Source organism: Camelina sativa, chromosome 11 (assembly GCF_000633955.1).
Source record: "Camelina sativa cultivar DH55 chromosome 11, Cs, whole genome shotgun sequence".
Classification (NCBI taxonomy): Eukaryota; Viridiplantae; Streptophyta; class Magnoliopsida; order Brassicales; family Brassicaceae; genus Camelina; species Camelina sativa.
The window spans coordinates 35428974-35447911 of record NC_025695.1 but is presented as its reverse complement, the minus strand read 5'-3'; the positions used below and the strand labels follow the sequence as shown (position 1 = coordinate 35447911).

The window sequence follows — 18938 nt, the reverse complement described above, 5'->3', positions numbered from 1 at the left end:
CGTCTTTCAAATCTTCTCCTCTTCTCCGATTCTCTACCTCCAAATCTTTTTATAAATCAATCGGGGTAATTCATATGATTTGTGTCAATATCATTTATATATATATATGCTCCCCTTTCATCATTTCTATAAACTTTCTTGACAAAGGAACGAGACAAAATTGTCTTCTCTGCTACATCTTCTTCTCCAATTTGAAATGTTTCCTTATAAAAAATGTTTCCTTATAAAAAATGTTTTTGGGTCCTCCTGGGTTTGCCAAATAAAAATAAATAATAAATGTTGTTTGTAAAGAAAAATAGTGCAACAAATAGTGACAAGAAAACAAAAAATTAAATTAAAATTGAATTGAACACTATCAAAAAGTTTATTAATTACTATGATAGTTGATTCTAAACAACAATAAAAATTTACTTCAAACATACAAAACAACATTTAAAATTTTTAAAAACAACTGCACGGTGTAGCGCCGGTATTACCCTAATTTAATTGTAACAATTGATTTTTGCTTTTGTACAAAATAATTCTATTTATGGCTTGTTCTCTACTACTCCTTTTGCCTTAAATATAGTATATTTGGTCATAAAATATGTTACAAAATACAATACCATAAAATGAATAAAAACATTGTTTGTTCTTTGCTTATTTTCAGTACAACACATTGAGTTTTTGTTTTTATTTTGTTTGCTCTTTGGCATTTGGTTGTTTTGATTTCAAAGTTCAAACCAATAATAATAGTTGCACATGAATCATATATATGACATGTATGTAAAATATTGAAAGATAAAATAAACCAATTCACTTAGCCCATCCACAAGACACACCTGATGCATTTCCCTTCAACGAGTAGCTGGAACGCGTCATTGATGTCCTCAAATTTCATCTCATGTGTCACAAACTTATCCAATTCAAGCTCATTGTTCAAATAGCGTTTCAGAAGAAGCGGAATGTGTGTTTTAGCCTTCAAACCTCCAAACAACGAACCCATCAAAATCTTCCCTTGGTGAAGAACATCAGACGAGTTTAAACATATCTGTGAACCCGGCTTGTCCACACCTAAAGTTATTGTCTTTCCCCATCCCTAAATGTTGATTGTACCATGCAAGAAGTTAAATCCTCTAACCTTCTTCGACTTATTTGATGTATTTCTAAATCTAGTTCTACGTTGGTTTTAGGTAGAGATCAATGCCACAATACCTTTCTACAGCAAGCATAAGCTTCTTCAACCAAATAACTACTTCCGACACACTCAAAGCAATAGTCCGCTCCCCCACCAGTCATCTCATTGATCACCTAAACACAAAAAAAGTTAAGTTATATGTTTTATCAATTTATGTCCATTGATGATTGATCTAATATACTATGTGTCATTACCTCGCTAACACGCTTGTTTTCACATGTCAAAGAGTTTACAAAATCGGTAACTCCAAATTTTTGCCCTGCAAAAACATGATTTTCAAAGCTATTACAATAATATTTATTTTAAAATATATAGAGGATTTAAGTAATAGTTGTTCAAAAACAGAAGATAAAAAAGAAAGAAAAAGAATTTAGCAATATATATAACTATTGAGTAAAGAAAATTACTAACCAACTTGGAATTTGGAAGGGTTTATATCCACACCAACGATTCTAGAGGCACCACAAAGTCTTGCACCCTCTGCAACCTGGAAAATCCACACATTAATCCATTTTAGCAACTCATAATCAAGAAAGACTTATAACTACATGATTTAGTCTTAATAGTAATTTTACCGCTAGTCCGATAGAACCAAGTCCAAAAATCACAACTGTTGATCCTTGTTCAACTTTGGCAAATTCCAAATTCCAACACCTAAAGAATAATCAATCTAACTCCATCAAATTAAATCAAAGACTACCATATTTTAGATATATATATAATATTTCCAATATTAGTGATGTACCAGTGGAAACTCCGCAGCTGAGGAGACAAGCACGACTAGGAGGAACCGAAGAATCGATCTTAACAACGTTAGCAACATCAAGAACAGTATATTCGCTGAAGCTGGAGACGTTCAAGAAATGAAAGAGAGTTTGGCCATTGAGGTCAGTGAATCTGCTCGAATTTTCGTATCTTGGCATCCATGGCGATACTTTGAAGGGAAATTTGCTGCATAAGTTGCTTTTGTGAGATTTGCAGTCAACACATTCACCACAGTCATGCATGAACGTTGGTAGTACAGTGTCTCCTTCGACCACTTCCTTTACGTTTTCACCAACACTTTCCACTATTCTGCATTATCAAATGTCACTAACATCAATATTTCTAATTGTTTAAAAAACGCTTTGAAGTGTGTAACTTTGGATTTTTCTTCGGTTTCCTATGCATTTTTCTTATTGGTTAATGCAAAATGTTCAATAAGAAAATTACTTAGATTAATGATTTCTTAGTTGTGAATTATAATGTGTATTAGTGGGTGTGGGTGAATTATTATTTTTTTTTAATACAAATTCACACATTTTTTTGGTGAGAGTTACTATTTTTCTTTATCCAACCATATCTTACTATAGTTTCTTTCTCTCCTTACCTCATTTTTACGCCTACTATCTTTTGTCTTCTACTTATAGGACCACATAATTGTGAACATTCTGTATTACCGTTAAGTTTCGATCTAATTATTTTTTTAAGCTAGATTTTGGTTCATCAGTTTTTGGTTTGCTTCGTTGTGATGTTCTTAGGTTTTTGGTTTGTCAGTTTTATAAAAACTGAAGCCATATATAAAGGATTAATTATAGAATTGGATATTTCTTTTCAGAATTTTATAGATTTAGGACTTATTGTCCGACATAAAGAAGTATTTTTATTTAATAAATATTACTAAATTTTCCATTCTCAATTAATGCTCAACTCTTTTTCTTCCTCTCTCTTTCTCTCTCTCTCTTCTTGTCGTGAGCCTGTTTTTTTTTCTTTTTCTGATCTTTATTTGATACAGGAAAGAGATGAGAAGAGGGGCATGTGTGGCACGTGAGAAAGTAACAAGTTGCTGGACATGTGGGAGAAGTTTTTTGGCTGAAATTTTTTGTTAGAGAGACAAATCGGGAGCTGAAGCTAATAAGGGGGAAGCGAAGAACATTTGCAGAACTAACCAGAAAATATTGAAAGTGTAATCTTCTTCTTCTTCTTTAATTCTCTCTATAACTCTTAGGGTTTGTTGTTTCATTGTTGATTAAAGCTGATTCTACTTCTAAGCTCTATAACAAGGAATTTGGATTCTCGTTTCATGAACAACGAGTCAATTTGGTGTTTTTGATTTAGATTTTCAATTGAGTTGCAGTTTCTCTGTAACACTGGTATCAGAGCTAGCCGACCTCGGAATCCATGGCGGAGATCAAAGCTGTTCGTACTAATCCATCGTCAAATCGCATGATGAAGATCCGTTAGAGCTTATTGATGGAAGAGATTGAAGAGAGATGGTTGAAGGGATTGTGTGTGTTCTGCCGAGAGCCAAAAACTCCCCATCACCACTTGAAGAACAAGAAATTAGGGATTCTCATGGTTGGTGGTGATGATGATCAATTCCCTAAAGATAAAATTTAATTCGAATCTGAAGCCGGTGAAACAGATTCGTTGAAATCATGGAGAATTGATCGAGCATGGGGAATTAATAGGTGGTGATAAAGATCAAACACCTAATGATAAAGAATTGGTTGAAACTGAAGTTTCAACAGAATTGACTGAAGTTGAGGATCGACCGGTGCAAGACGAAGAAAACGCAAAAGCTATTTTGACAAATGTGAAGAAAGAATTGATTTCACAAATCCAGGCATCTATCTCTAAAATGGAACATGGCCTTCGATTCTGCAGTAGCTCTTTATGTGGTGGTGAGGATATCTTATCCGCATATGCAATGGTGGGAATATATCAACTTCACTCCGGTTTTGAATGTGTAAAAGGCAAAAACAGTGCATACCATGTATTCGGAAAAATACTTCTTAGAAAATGCAGATTACAAGAAAGGAGGAAACTGAGTTTGTCTATCAAGTCCTCGAAGTTTAAGTACAAAGAAATGAAGCTGCTGCGATTTCTACCTGTAACATCCGTGAACCAAATTGTGGATTTTGGGGATGGGTGTCGATCGACACCAAAGGTAGTGTCAATCGCCACCAGCAATTTCTGGTTCGACCTGATTGTTTTATCATTGAATTCGAGCGGTTTGGTTTAAGTGGAATCCCAAACCCCAGGTATTTATGTGAGAAGTTGACCTAAGGGTTTTGGGAAAGCCACTTTTAGTCGTTCCAGAGGGAAAATAGAGAGAAAAGAGAGAAGAAAGTGTGTTCTTGGAGATCCTGGACCAGCTATTCAAAACCCAAGGGAGTTTACAGCTAAAGCTATTAATCTCTATGAAGAAGCTGTCACTGAGGACAGTGCGGTTTTAGATGGGGAGGATTCGTCACTAATTGAATCCCAAAGTGAAGGTTTTACTCAGCAGACTGAAGCAGAGAAACCACTCGACCAGGTGCTCGACCACACACATGATCGAGTACATGATCGAGTGACCGATCGAGTTGAAGACATAGAAGCTGTTAAGCCTGCTAGATACATTCCTCCTGCTTACAAACCATCTCTACCATTCCCAGGACGTTTCAAGGCACAAAAGCTGAAGGAACTAAGGGAAATTATTGAGAAAAGAGAAATGATGGCTTTGCAACAAGAGGAAGTGATTGAGAAGAAAGAAGAAGTGATGGCTTTGAAGGAAGAAGTTGTCATAGCATTCAAGGAAAAAGAGAGAGGACCTGCCTTGGAACAGTATGCTCCATATCCTCTCTATCAAGATATGTTGCTTGAGATGTCAAAGTAGAAAGCTCAGAATCAAGACAAGAAGGATCTTGAAGATATTGAGGGAGTTATCATCCCAACTAAACTTGAAGATCCAGGTCCATTCAATCTGCCTTGCTCCTTCAGCTATCTTCACTTCAACAAATGTTTATGTGACTTGGGAGCATCTATCAGTGTGATGCCTTATTCCATAGCACAAAAGCTTGGGCACACCGAATTCAAGTCCACCAACCTTCACATAAGTCTAGCAGATGGATCAAACAAGGATGTGGTTGGTAAACTGGAGAGCTTACTTGTCAAGATAGGCAAGGCTAGGATCCCTACAGATTTTGTGGTGATAGAAATGGACAAGGAGCTTGAGGATCCTATTATCTTGGGAAGACCTTTCTTAGCTACTGCTGGGGCTGTCATTGATGTCAAGGAAGGGCTTATAACTTTGAATATTGTTGAGGATGTGATCATGAGGTTTGATATCAACAAACCAACTAACTTACCCTCCATCAAAGGCCAACCTTTTACTATCAAGAACAAGGATGGTTATGAGGTTTCAAGTCAAGTGGAAACTCCAAAAGCTAAGCTCTCTTCTCATGAGGAATCGGTGGAAAAGCTCAAGGGTTCAGTTCAAGAATTGACTGGGTTGGTGAAGGAACTTCAAGTGTAACTCAACAAGAGGAATTTGAAGAAGGCAAGACCAAAACTCAAGTTTAAGAAGAAACAAAGTTCAAGTGTTAAGGAGGTAGTGATCAAGAAACAACACCAAGGCGATCAAGTAGAACCAGGAGGGATTTCAGCACCTCCTTGGTCTCCAAACCAAGCTTGAAGAGCTAGAAGAAGTCAAGCTTAGTGACTTAAACAAGCTCACTAGGGAGGAAGTCTCTAAGGTATCTCTGTACATATTGTTTAGGGTTTTGGTATTTTGATCTTTGTTTTGGTATTTTCATGATCAGGGAAGCAAGGGAGTCTAATCAGAAAAAGAAAAGAAGATTCGGCAACCAACTCGACCACGCCACTCGACCGAGTACCAGTAGATTGCCATCGTCGAGTTGCCTCCTTCCCCGCCTCCAAGTCAACAGCAAGACCCCAACTACACTTATGAAAGCATGAATGAGTATGTGGAAAACTTCTTCCACAACCCATGAGGTATCAACTTCACCTTTTCATTGTACATATCATTTCATATCTAGTTTTGTTTTGTTTTAAGTCTTGAATCTTCTCTCAAATTTCTCTTACACAAGGGACTGTGTAATTTAAGTTTGGGGGAGGGTTTGAGATAGTATTTGATGTTGTGTTTTGTTTTCTTATTTCAAATTTTTAGCATAATCATGTTAGTACTTGCATTTCATCTATGACATAGAAAAACCCTAAAAATTTGATTTCTTTTGCAAAATTCTTTACAAAAACAGAGTGTTCATGTAGTTTGCATTGCATATTAGCATCTTGTTTAGCTTGTTTCACATAGGACTGTTTCATAACTGCATTAGGGATCTATGATGAGTTTGCCTTGTTAGCTTGCTTAAATTTACTAAACTAGGATCAATGCCCAAGTTAATAGTACTTTGATTCCAGTTGAGTGGTTAGAAGCATAAGGTTGAACCAACTCTTGAATTCCTGCATTGCATTTGGTCTAAATTGAAGCATGTTGTGATTTGATACCATTTCCTATTTATAAGAACCTAATATTGACTTGTAATTATCAATTTGTGCATTGCTTTAAACTCATGGATACCATAGACATATTTGGACCATCTTTTTCCTTTCTACCACTCTTGTTGATCCAAGTAGCTGAGTGCACCATTAAAATCAGTTTCCCCTACCCTTAACCTACCCTTCTTTCAAGCCAGGTTTATTCTTGTGTGTGTGAGGCCTTTTTGGGATTGAGTTTGGTAGAAAGTGTTAGGTTTGAACTACAAGAATATTACCTTGTGTAGTTCTAGTTTGCAATTTTCAAACTAGATAGGACTAGGTGCTTTAATTGTTGGGTTTGGGACTTGGTTGTTTTGAAAAAGAAAAGAAAAGAGAAAAGGAAAAAAAAGAAAAGAAAAGGTTATAGTCTTTAGGAGGGGAATGTGTTTTAAAAAAAATGTAAACACTAGTGAAAGAATGGGAAGTATGAGATTGTTAAAGATGGTTCTGGTCAAGGAAAAGAAAGAAAGAAAAGAAGAGTATAAAGAAAGGCTTTTATGTCTTAAGAAGTAAGAAGAAAAGGGAACCATAGCAATAAGAAAGAAGTCCCCATTCCACTAGTTGATTCAAATAAGAAACCTCTCCTAAGGTTTAATAACAAAAAGAGAAAAAGGGTACTTGAGAAGAGAAGAAGACAAAGGGTAGAACTAGGATCATTTGGGTTTAGAATGATAGGATCAAACACTTTGGTTACTTTTGGGTAGACAAGGTTTTCTTCTTGTATGTGTTTAAGTGTTCTTACCTTTAGCATTCTTCTAAAGCTCAATCCATTTTTTTATGAGAGAACCACTATATTGATAAGCCCCACTCTAAAGAGAGACCATCATTGTCTTTAAACCTTTATTACCAAGCCAAATGAGTTTAAGCATTGCATAAGTTGATTCACGTTCTTGCTTAATAAATGTTAAAGGAAATGGTTGATTTGAATGCATGTGGATATCTAAGGCTCAAATCAGTAAAGGTTGTGATAGGCTTGTCTAAAATCTTTAAGTACAGCTCATTCAACTTGCATCATAGTACTAGTAACTTGGACATTGATTCTAGCTAGTTTGTTAGCAAGCTTTAGGAGCTGAGATCCCACTTTCAAACCTCACCTACCTTCTTGTGTCTTTCATTTGCTTGAGGGCAAGCAAAGACTAAGTTTGGAGGTGTTGATGTTCATATATTTTGCCCTGTTTTCCCTTAGTATATTCACATATTTTGCATGATTTTCTATCTCATTTGTCCATTATTGCATAGTTTTAGAACTGTTTATGCATTAGAGTAGATTTGCATTGCATTTGCATAGTTTCTTGCATAAACAGGTGATTTTGGATCCTAAGGAGCATGGAAGTGATGCTGAAGCAGATTGGAGCTGTCAAGAGAAGGAAACAAGGGATTTGGAGCTGAAGAATCAAGGTCCGGAAGTCCACTCGACCACCCACTCGACCAAGCACTCGGCCGTGTGCAGAGAAGGACTCGACCGGATGGGAGAAGCAAAAGAAGAAGCCACTCGACCAGCACTCGACCGAGCACCTGGTCGAGTTGACCGAGCCGCCCACTTATTTTGTCTTTTAGCATTTTTAGGGCTTCCCTTCCTTTTCCTATAAAAGGTCTTGTACCCTGCAGCCACAAAAAGAGAGACTTTTTAGAGTACAATTCTATACCTAGTATTTACCCTTTTGGGGAATTATTCCTTTTTGCTTTTTATTGCTTAGATCTTTAGCCACTTTTGTTTATTTTCTAAGAAATCTTTGATACTTGTTGGTTTCATAACTTTCAAAGTATTAAGAATTTGAGTTTGATTTCTTCTTCAATATTGTAGATCTTCATCTCATCTTTCTAAACATGCAAATTTCATTGATTTCTGGGTTTATGACTTTGTTCATCATGTTTTGTAATTGTGAGTAGTGGTTTAGGATCTTAATGATGGGTTAGGCTGGATGATGGTTGTGGTTGTTTAGATTGGCCAAGCTTGTTTGTTATAGATCTCTTCTAGGCTAGATATGCTCTATGCTAATCTTATATCTAAGAGGGTAAGGTTAGGTCTTAAGCTTCTTAGCATCACACCAATGTCTAAGTTGTTAGATAAGGCTAGATCTAGAGATTATCATGAAACATGCTAAGAGATTAGATGTTTTGTTGGTTTTTGGCTTTAATGATCTGTTGTTTAATGCTTGCTTTTATATGATCTTTGCTAGTGAGAGCTAGACTGGGAATATCTTAGCTTGCTTGTTATTGTCATGAGAATGGATTAACATGTATTAGAAGATCATTGTCTAGAGATAGCTCATTGTTGATTGAGGTTTGTTGACCAATTTAGATAGTCATAGCTTGAGTCCATCCCATGAATCCATCCTTAAGACCTTTCTTTGTTTATTGATTTCCTTTTTAAGTACTGTTAATTGATTGTTGCTTGCTATGTTTCAATATTTGCTCTATTTGTGGCATTCACTCATCAACTCGACCATCCACTCGATCGAGCATCCGATCGAGTGCTTGCTCGAGCTCCTTCCAGAGTTCCTGTTTTATGTTCTGCATCTTCCTGTTTCATTCTAGTTGCATTGTCCTTTTGCATTTCATTTAGTTTTTGTTTAATCATGTGTCATTGCTTAGTTTGCTTACTATAATTCTTGTTCTTGCTTCATTTCATTATTGCTTTGATCATTCTGTTTACTTTGCATTTAGTATCCTATTTTAGTATGATTACATTATGCATTTCATAATCATCATTAGGTTGTTAGTGACAAACATCCTTCATATTTCGCTTAACTTAAATGAGTATTCATATCCTGATTGCTTGCATCACACTCATTATGGTTTGACATCCTTTATGCTACAACTACATAAGGGTAATTGAAACACCTTGCATCCATCTCTATATTCATCATCATATCATATCATCCATCATCATCACCCATAGAAATCAAGTTTCAACTTTTATCTTTTATGGTTCGGTGACAATGTTCCTCATCGTCATGCTGGAGCTTCTCTCTTGAGACTTTTGTAGATGAGAAGTTGATGTTGCGTTTTTTTTAATGTTATATCAAATTTTATTGATTGTGTGTTTTGATTTGAGTTCTCTGTTTTCCGTTATCATAATTCTCTTATTATTCTTCTGTTTTCATTTTTTCTGATTCTTAAATTTCTCCGAGATGGTGTTGTGGTGGAATAATACAAACCAATGATGGTTTGTGAATATGGTTATGAGGAGAGATATGGTGAATGAGATGATGGCAATAAGGAGATTGGTTACCTAATTTGGTGTAAATTTTGATGATAAGACTGGAATGATTAAATTAATTAATGTTTGTGAATGAATAAGTCTTTGGGTTCTCTAGATAGTATTTCCTTAGTGTTTAGCTTCCTTCATCCAAAACAAAATAGATTAAGTCCATTGAAATTATCTGATTGGAGAGTGTGTTGGTAGTAAAGGGTTTTGTGTTTCAGAGGCCAAGGATTGATGTTAAAAGTGATATAGATGGTGTTGATGGAGCACAATTATGAGAAGTCATGGTTTTTTTCATCGGGAGAATAAAGAAGAAGATAGAGATATAAGTGTCTTTTACCCTTTTGACAAAAAAAAAAGTGACTTTTACCCTAAATAAAAGATACCTAAAACTGAAAGGATGAACAATAGTACCTAATTTAAAAGATTTAGCCTAATAAAAACCTTAATCAGTAAATATCCTCATATAGTTTTTTTTAATTAACTTTTTAAAAACCTTCATTCTACTATTTCTCAATAACATTTACATGGACATCTATAGCTAAATTAGTTAGTGAACAAAAAGATCCCAATAAAATTTCATGAATGTTTACGTCGACTGACCAACGATAATGGATGTCTCTATACATTTAATCTTATGAAAGTCACGTTAGACCACTAAAAAAATGTCCAACAAAGCTCTTTTCCACTTGAGGTTTGGAATGAATGGAGAAATTAGCACCAAAAAGCGGAAAATTATTTTTTCATTGTGTAAAAAATCTGTTTATTTGTCAGGCAGGCTAACGCTAAAGACATTATCTATTTATTATTTAAGCAAAATATTTAATAGAATAATTAAGAAGAAAAGGTTAAGAGGATGCGAAAAATTGAATAGACGTAGTAGCTATAGACTTACCCTATTGCCTCGTGGCCTAGAATCCTCGGAAAGCAGGCTGGAGGAACCTGCGGAAACATGACAAAAATTTGTAAATCTGACTGTTACGTTTAGTATTAACGACCACAAATCCCTACCAAAAAAAAGTATTAACGACCACAAATTACTAAATATGTAAATCAGGTGTCGTATAATTAAAATATCTATCTTGGTTCAGTCAGTAGTTCAAAAACAAAAAGAAAAAACAAAACATGACTAGCATTAATATTGGACACTGGATTTTTTTTTTCCACCATACTAGAAATCAGATTTTATGTACTGTGATTTTAAAGAGATTTTTTTCCTACCGAAGAAGATGTTGAATCTTGGCCACAAAAGAAAGAACTCTCTACGGGACACTACCCTTTTGGTGTCTTTTGTTTCTTTTACTAAAAACATTGATATATACATTTTTGCTATATAAAATATTTGAATTCGAGAACTTTGTGTAGGAAAAAAGAACAAGTCACAAGTTAACATTTGTTAAGTTTTTTTCTGGGTCAACCCGTGAACTAATTGGGTCAATCTTTGTGTCAAGTTAAGATATAATAATGTTGGATCTATCTAAAATCGTCGGCTATTGAAACCAGTTTTGTAAAGTGTAAATGCTTATACCAAACTTTTTTATATAAATCTCCGAGTGTTCAGTATCAACGACCACAAATATAAAAAAATATCTAAATCCGATATGACATAGCGTATTGGCAAAAATACAAAAAACCTGCCTGGCAATATTGGACATTGGAGTCTGTTTCGTTTCTTTTACCAAGAACAATGGACTATATTATAAATATATTTTCAACATTTTGAATCCACGTAGAAAATAAATAATAAGTACGTTTTTGGGTAATCCCCAGAATAGTATTGAGTCAATACTTGTGTCTTTGATAAAGAAATTAATAATGTTGGATCTATCTAATAAATATCATATACGATAGATTTTTACGTAAAATATTGAAACCAGTTTAATTTGTAAATGCCTAAAGCGATGAAGAGAAGAAGAGAAGAAGAGGAGAAGAGTACACTACTTGGAGTTTCCAGAAAGTGACGTCACTGTGACATAGCGTGGTGCAGATGATTCGGATCCGAACTTCGTAAGCCTGCGGCGGCGCAACCATTATCTCTTCCATCACCAACGGCTCTCCGGCCTTCCTACAAACCGCAGCTGCCATTAGAAAACATGAAGTCAACGTCGTTTGTACCATCCACCGGTCAACGAATAAAACATATTTTGAGAACCTTTCATTTTCACTAACCTTTGCATCGGATCCGTTTTGGTGAAGACTTGTTGTCTCCGGAGGAGCTTCCGTTTTCCATCTCAAGTTCTTGTGTTTTTTGTTTTTTTTTGTTTTTTTTGGTGTGTGTGTTTTGATTATGAGAGTCACAGATTTGTTCTTATCTCTGTATTAATGTATTTCTCTCACTATATATATGTCTAATTTAGATTACTACTGTAGTATTTTTGTCATTTTTACTATTATAAACTATATATCTGTATTTGTGTAATTGTACATTCGGTGTATTTGAAACTTTCTTTATACAAACACACCACCAACCTTGAGATGTGTCACTTAGTTTTAGGCTATCATATTTTTCTTATAATATAAGTTTTCTTATTAATGATATAATTTTGCATAATATATAGTTGGAAATATATTAAAAATTAGTTTTACGATTAATTTTAAGATTGTCTTCTGTTCGCAAATTTTTGATGGTTTTGTAATTTGGGAACATATTATGGCTTCAGTTCACGTACCAGCTCTTAGAAATGCTCCACTCCGCCACGGTCTCAGCTAAGCTAGGCTCATTGTTCTTCAAATATGAGATAAGCAACTCCAATTTTGAGATTCGAGAAAGGGTAAGCGTGTTCCTCTTTTGTTCAGCGAGCTTACAAAGAACTGAAGAAGTTACTCATTCATCTCAGCCTTCCGCAAAGTAAGTAATCCGGAATTTTGTGTACATGAAACAGTATGAGAGAAAGATTTTTTTTAACGGATATTTGAAATTTTTAGATACATATACATATAACTAGGTAATAATGTGTGCTGTTACACGGGATCAAATTTTTGTTTGAGATTTTATATTTGTAAATATATTTATTTAGTGTAACATTTATAATACAAACTTATATTGGTCTTTTTTTTTTTGACAACAACTTTTATTTGTTTAAATTCATCAAGTTAATGAAAGTTTAAAATATTAATCTTTTCACCATAAATTTTAGATTAACATGATAGCAGATCAGGATTGAATGTGAACTGAAATTAGTGATCAGTTAGATTTTTATCAAATTCTTGAACTATCAAATCAGATAAAAACCACAAAAACTAAAATTTTATGAACCAAATGATTTAAATAAAATTGTTAACCCGATCAAACCCGTCCTCTAAGGCATCACGCAACAGGTTTGAATATTTGAGCCGCAAAATGTCTTTGCATCTGTCCCGCTTGAGTTCGTGAGATCCGCGGGTAATCCACATGCATTTCAATAAATCATATTTTATAATATATAAAATATATTTAACCTTAAACTTAATTTATATTAATAAAGTTATGTGATAAATTTTTTAAGAATAACACATTTGTTTATTTTTTTGTTAAAAACACAATGGTATATAGCTGTAAATAATAAATCAAAATGAGGCTAAATTAATAAATCTAAAATATTATGTAATAAATAAATTGAATAGCAGTGGCAATTGACAAAAAAAAAATAGCAGTGGCAATTTTATGTAATATTATGGAATATTAAGGGCAAATAATAAATTAGGGACAAAACTCTCTCGCGACGACACATCCACTTTTTTTTAGAGAATGCTTCTCTTTTAATATATAGGAGATATTTACGAATAAAATCGATGCGGATATTCCAAAAAAATTGATATCAGCTCAGTTAATAACAAATGTACTATAAATTAAATTTTTATTTGATTCATTTGGTAAGATTTGGGGATTTCCAAAAACTGAAAACCAAAATTAATCGAAATGTTTAACCCGAATAAACAGAATGCGCAAGACTAGGTGTAACTATATATATATATATATATATATATATATATATATATGCAAGCGTGTGAAACTATTTTTTTTTTCATTTAACTGATGTCGGAAAAAAATATAGAGTCATTCAAAATACCCTATATAATAAAACGGAAGTACACAACTTTTTTTTGTAAACTATATAATTTTTATAAGTTGGTTACAAAATAGGTTATACATTAAATATAGGTTGGTTATAAAAAAACGTTATAGATTAATTGGTCAATCCATGGGCTATATGAATACACTTAAGAATATCCTAAAGAATCTTCTTCAAGAGAATATTCTAATGATTTATATAATTTCCTAAATAAAATCTTTAGTATTCCATGTATCGTTACAAAATATATACTGTTAGGGATAAAAATATATTCTTAGGCGTAAAAAGGAATAAAATCTTGGCAATTTATCACACTTAATCGTGATTTCCGAGATCTTATTGTGCAACTGAAAATAAAATCTTACCTAAGCACATGTCATATTAAAAAACTTTCACCAAACATGTTCAAAAATTAAAATAAAAACAAACAACAAACATAATCATTTCTCATACATAAAATTACAAAATTAACAATATAAAACTTACAAAATAGATATATTTTTCAAATAATTATATTTAGCATATGATTTTATTGCATAATGTTTTATCCAAAAAAACTTTTTAAATTAATCATATAAATTATATTTTATTCTAAAACTATAATATAAATAAAATGAATTTCAACCCGTGCTCTAGCACGGGTCTTAATCTAGTATACTTTGAAGGCCATGAAAAAATGCAAAAGAAAGGACAAGGAAAACTGCTGAAAAGACTTCAAAGTATATCTTTAAATATTTAGAAAATACATCTTTAAAGGTATTATTTTGGTCAATAGTATCTAATAATTAAATGGAAAAAGAGTAGTTAAATCTTTGATAAAATACTGCTAAAGATAGTATGAGATCTTTTTTAAAATTAATTTTGAGATATTTAGATTTCATGGAAAGATAAGCATATGGGTGACTAGCTCTCTCTTTCATAACTTTTTTTTAACAAATATATAGATTTTGTAACTGAAAGAACTTTTTTTTTGTCAACAACTTTAATTGATTGACTCAAAATAACCAATTTTGAGGAACATTGTTATGAGAAGAAAATTACTAACACAATGAACTTTATTGGCCATAACAAGCAAAATTTTATGTACATGAAACAATTCATGATTTACTTATTAATGGGCAGATAGTTATTATCCTCATGTTCAACTTTTAATTATTATTTTTATCTAATAGAGTGTCTTTAGCTTGCTTATATATAGATTTAACTAATTACCCCAAGAACATACAATTCTCATAGAAAGAAAAGTTTAGAAGAAAACTAGAAAAGGTGAAAGTATGGAGAGGACAACCTCACTTGTATTTCTTGTTAGCTTACTTATCATATTTGCCTCAGGTATTATATATCTTCCAGAGTTTTTTTTTCAAAATTTTCCGAATTTTAATTTTCATTTATGAAATGCGTATTTTTTTTCTTTCTACATAACAAGCTATTTTGTTATGTGTACAACTAGTTTATCAAAATGGATGCTCTATATATCAAAACAAAAAATTTCAAATCCTAAACTGTAATCTAAATTTAATAAATTAGATGTCCATAGAAAATAACATAGTTACGGAAAACAATCACATATTTCCTCACAATTTAAATAGTATATATGTTTCATTATTATTTTCTTAGTTTACTTGTTCTTTCTATATGGACTATGGTACAAATACTTTTTTTTTTAATGTTAAGTTTACTAAAGCATATAATGTTTCAGCTTTGAATCAAATAAGAGCTCATACATGCGACGAAAGATGCAAGGCCAAACACGGGCCATTGAGCGTAAGCAAATGTAACGGTGGGGATGGGATGTGCATGTGCACCTACAAATGTGCGCCACTTTTACCAGCCAAAGTGTGCGTCGGCGCGATTGATATGTGCACTGACACTTGTCCTCTGCGTTGCTGTGATAGACTATGCGCAATAAAGTACAAAAATGGACGTGGGGGTTGTGTCGACTATGTTGGTTATAGGATGTGCATATGCGAGTACTCTTGCTAAAACATATTGACATAATTTTGTAAAACAAATAATATGGTGATAAAATTATTGATATTACTATTCTTGGTTCGGGTAATACATTATGAAACGTTGTCATCACAAATTAATTATCATTATCAAGAGACTAAGTTATGTTCCTAATAATGAAATGAAAATTAAGATAACTAAAACAAATGCACTTGAAGATCTAACCAAACCACAACAGAAGCCCTTGTGTGTTTTCTATATCTCTCTACTCAATCTAAGGCCTGAGAAAGATGAATTAAATACAAACTACAGTGTCTTACAAAAGATATCTCTGGTCTTTCATTCATCTGTAGAAGAATGTGTTTGGTTGGGCAATCTCCGGCCACTCACAAAGCTACTGAAGAAATGCAGAGCTCGTGAGGGCTGCGCGTAAGGCACCATATGAGCCGCTCCTCTCACTGTAGCAAAAGTCAGTAGCTTTCCATACTCGATGGCCCAGCCTCCAACCTAGTTACATTGAAAAGTTTGCAGTCAGTTTGAGAACTTTTTGCAGGGAGCAAACTTGGCTTTTGCTAACTTTAAAATTGTTTCACCGTCTCAGAACCTACTTGTCTTTTGTGAAACCAGGCTCCATATGGAACTGTGGTCGCGAAGTTGAGATCTTGAGCAAGTTCTCTTACGAGAGTTCTTGAACCCAGGAATGGAACTACGGAATCTTGATCTCCACTGCAATTTCGACAAGCTGGGTGTTAAGCTGCAAAAGACAGGAGAAGAAGGAGATAAAAGAGGTTTTTAATGGAATTATTTACCTGAAGATCCAAACAGGAATTTTGTTCAGTATAATTCTCTTCAGAACCGGAAGCATGTCAATGTTCCCATCGATGCCAGAGTAGTTTAACACACTGTGACAGGCAAAGTAAAAAAGCCAATAACTTTAGTTATAAACAGCTTATTTAATTTTGTGATCAATGAAACTAGGAGAGGGTATGCTAATTTACCTGCTGCACATTGACCATTCATAAGGCAGGTGAGTGCGGTTCGCATGAAGGGCTATCTGTACCTCTGGAAGGTTAAAATAGAACCGTCTTTCGTATGTCATACAAACATCCACTCCCAGGCTCATCTTAGTTGCCTGAAACCATTTTAAAAAATTAACAGACAATTCAACAATTAAAAGTTTTGTTGGTAGGACCAAAAGGTGAAAAAGGGCTGACCATTTTCTTGAGCCTCAGCTCTTGTTGGACGATAGACGGATAGCATACGTCAAGGAGAACATCATAGTTGTTGACGTACTCAGTGATGATGTTTTCGGTTTCACCGAGAGCCTCATTGCAGGCCGTGCTTACGTTATGAGGGCTGGCAAATGTGTAATCTTCAAAGTCACATTGGCTCGTGATTGTGAGTTTGAGTTCATCAGAGATCATCCCATGAGACCAGAAGAACTCGTACATAGCTGGACTGTCCCTGTCAAGCTTCAGAAGTGGATTGCCAATCTGATCAAACAGCAAAAGAAAAAAAAAACAGAAGGATTCAGAAGAGAACCAAAAGAGCTGATGGAACGTCAAGAAGGGTTCTTTTGCTTACTGCAATGCCTTTGATGTTGAACTTGAAACCACTTGACCGTGAATTGTAGCTGAGAATCGCATCAGCCAGTTGAGGTATGTAATGTCCTGCAAAATATATAGATATGAGAATATTGATGTTTTTAAGGTCAACAACATTCAATATATTTCATCGATTATCAAAGACACACACCTGCATAACTTTCGCCAGTGAGAAAGAGGTCGCGAGACTTCAACTTTGGGAACTTGTCCAACCATCTCAACAAGAACACGAGCATATCGCTAGCTGTTCAAACATATAACACATTTAAAGAAGCAACAATCTACTAATCTAGTTTGAAGAGTGGAATTTAGATTGTACCAGTAGATCTGTCTCCAGCGTTGTAATCAGAGCTTCGGTTGGAGTAAGACCATCCTACTCCAGCCGGTGACTCCACAAATAGCAAGTTCGAGGCTACACGTATTACAACAAGAGACAATAACATCAAATGTAGAATCAGAGAGTTGTGTGCTCTCTTGCATAAAACTGTCAAAAACAAACCTTTGTTCCAAGACATGGAGTTAACGCGGAGGCCACGGCCATCGCCTGTGGGGTAAAATGGACCTAACTCAGTGAAAGCTCCTCCACCAATCGAAGAACAACCTGGACCTGCAATACAAACCTCAAACATTCTTTAAACATATATATGAACTATGTAGAAAAAACTGAGCAGGGAAACACGGACCTCCATTGAGCCAAAGGGTTAATGGTTTTGTATCTGNAGTGAAAGCTCCTCCACCAATCGAAGAACAACCTGGACCTGCAATACAAACCTCAAACATGAAATTTTAATTCAAAAATTCTTTAAACATATGAACTATGTAGAAAAAAACTGAGCAGGGAAACACGGACCTCCATTGAGCCAAAGGGTTAATGGTTTTGTATCTGGTTGTTTCACAGCCTCCACGTAGTAATAGAAGAGACTCCGACCAGCTTTCACGTCGACATCGACATAACCTGCGTATTGTTTGAACGCAACTGTTGGTTGACCTGGTAGCCTCACCACCAAATCTTCTTCCGGGTACCCTTGTGCAAACCACTGCACTGACAGCAGCAACAGCACTATTGCCACAGCCATGGCTTGCCACGACAAACTGCCCGTTGATATGTCAAATGAATCCACCACATTAATAAACCCAATTCAAACAAACAAGAAAGATATACACTATGAAAGATGAAAGAATAATCAAATCAAGAGAAATCTACATAACACCCATACAAAAAAAAAACATATCATTTAACTGAAACTATGAAACAAGAACAATTTTTAAAATTAGGAACTAAAAGGCTAAAAGATCTTGTTAAAAGTTTCGGAATCTCGAATCACAATTTTGATTTGGCAACGAAAAGACTACATTGTTCGAATTAGTGGGACAAGGGGGCAAAACATATGTGATCTATACCAAAAAAAAAGTAGAGATTCTTGATGTGTCTAGCAGTAAGATCTAAGTTACTAAAACACTTCAAAAATCAGCTAATTGGGTGGGGGGTATAAGATCACAAACCCAGTAGAGATACAAACAGTGAAATGATTCTGGAAAGAAAATTCACAAGTAAAGCATGAATCTTTGAGATACCCATTAGACAAAATCCACTTTCGTATACGTTGCAAACAACAACAGCGATTTTACCAAAAAAAAAAAAAAAA

The 18938-nt window shown here is 34.3% G+C and overlaps 3 protein-coding genes across 5 annotated transcripts in view; 1 reads left to right on the top strand and 2 right to left on the bottom strand.

The window, feature by feature from the left end:
- LOC104725223 (alcohol dehydrogenase-like 7) lies at positions 733–12014 on the bottom strand. Its single transcript, XM_010443849.2, has 9 exons — positions 11856–12014; positions 11628–11764; positions 10582–10628; positions 1911–2251; positions 1753–1829; positions 1589–1664; positions 1372–1436; positions 1195–1290; positions 733–1078 (listed from the first exon to the last, which is right to left on the bottom strand). Exons 1-9 carry the CDS (start codon positions 11914–11916, stop codon positions 800–802), a joined length of 1179 nt encoding a protein of 392 aa, XP_010442151.1. The 5' UTR covers positions 11917–12014; the 3' UTR covers positions 733–799.
- On the top strand, positions 14959–15727 carry LOC104725222 (putative defensin-like protein 179). Its single transcript, XM_010443848.2, has 2 exons — positions 14959–15070; positions 15438–15727. The coding sequence occupies exons 1-2, from the start codon at positions 15013–15015 to the stop codon at positions 15719–15721; spliced, it is 342 nt and encodes a 113-aa protein (XP_010442150.1). The 5' UTR covers positions 14959–15012; the 3' UTR covers positions 15722–15727.
- The window catches only part of LOC104725221 (serine carboxypeptidase-like 42), a 3430-nt gene continuing 309 nt past the window's right edge, over positions 15818–18938 (bottom strand). For 2 of the 3 annotated variants that reach the window (XM_010443847.2, XM_010443845.2), the window contains exons 2-11: positions 18143–18384; positions 17792–17899; positions 17612–17704; positions 17444–17536; positions 17273–17358; positions 16903–17181; positions 16687–16820; positions 16498–16590; positions 16297–16414; positions 15818–16195 (exon numbers count right to left, since the gene is read on the bottom strand). In XM_010443847.2, the coding sequence (XP_010442149.1) occupies positions 16028–16195; positions 16297–16414; positions 16498–16590; positions 16687–16820; positions 16903–17181; positions 17273–17358; positions 17444–17536; positions 17612–17704; positions 17792–17899; positions 18143–18368 (1398 nt within the window). In that variant the 5' untranslated portion in view covers positions 18369–18384 and the 3' untranslated portion in view covers positions 15818–16027. Of the gene's footprint in view, positions 16196–16296; positions 16415–16497; positions 16591–16686; positions 16821–16902; positions 17182–17272; positions 17359–17443; positions 17537–17611; positions 17705–17791; positions 17900–18142; positions 18389–18938 lie in introns of all 3 variants that reach the window. The other variant, XM_010443846.2, reaches the window with a different exon arrangement.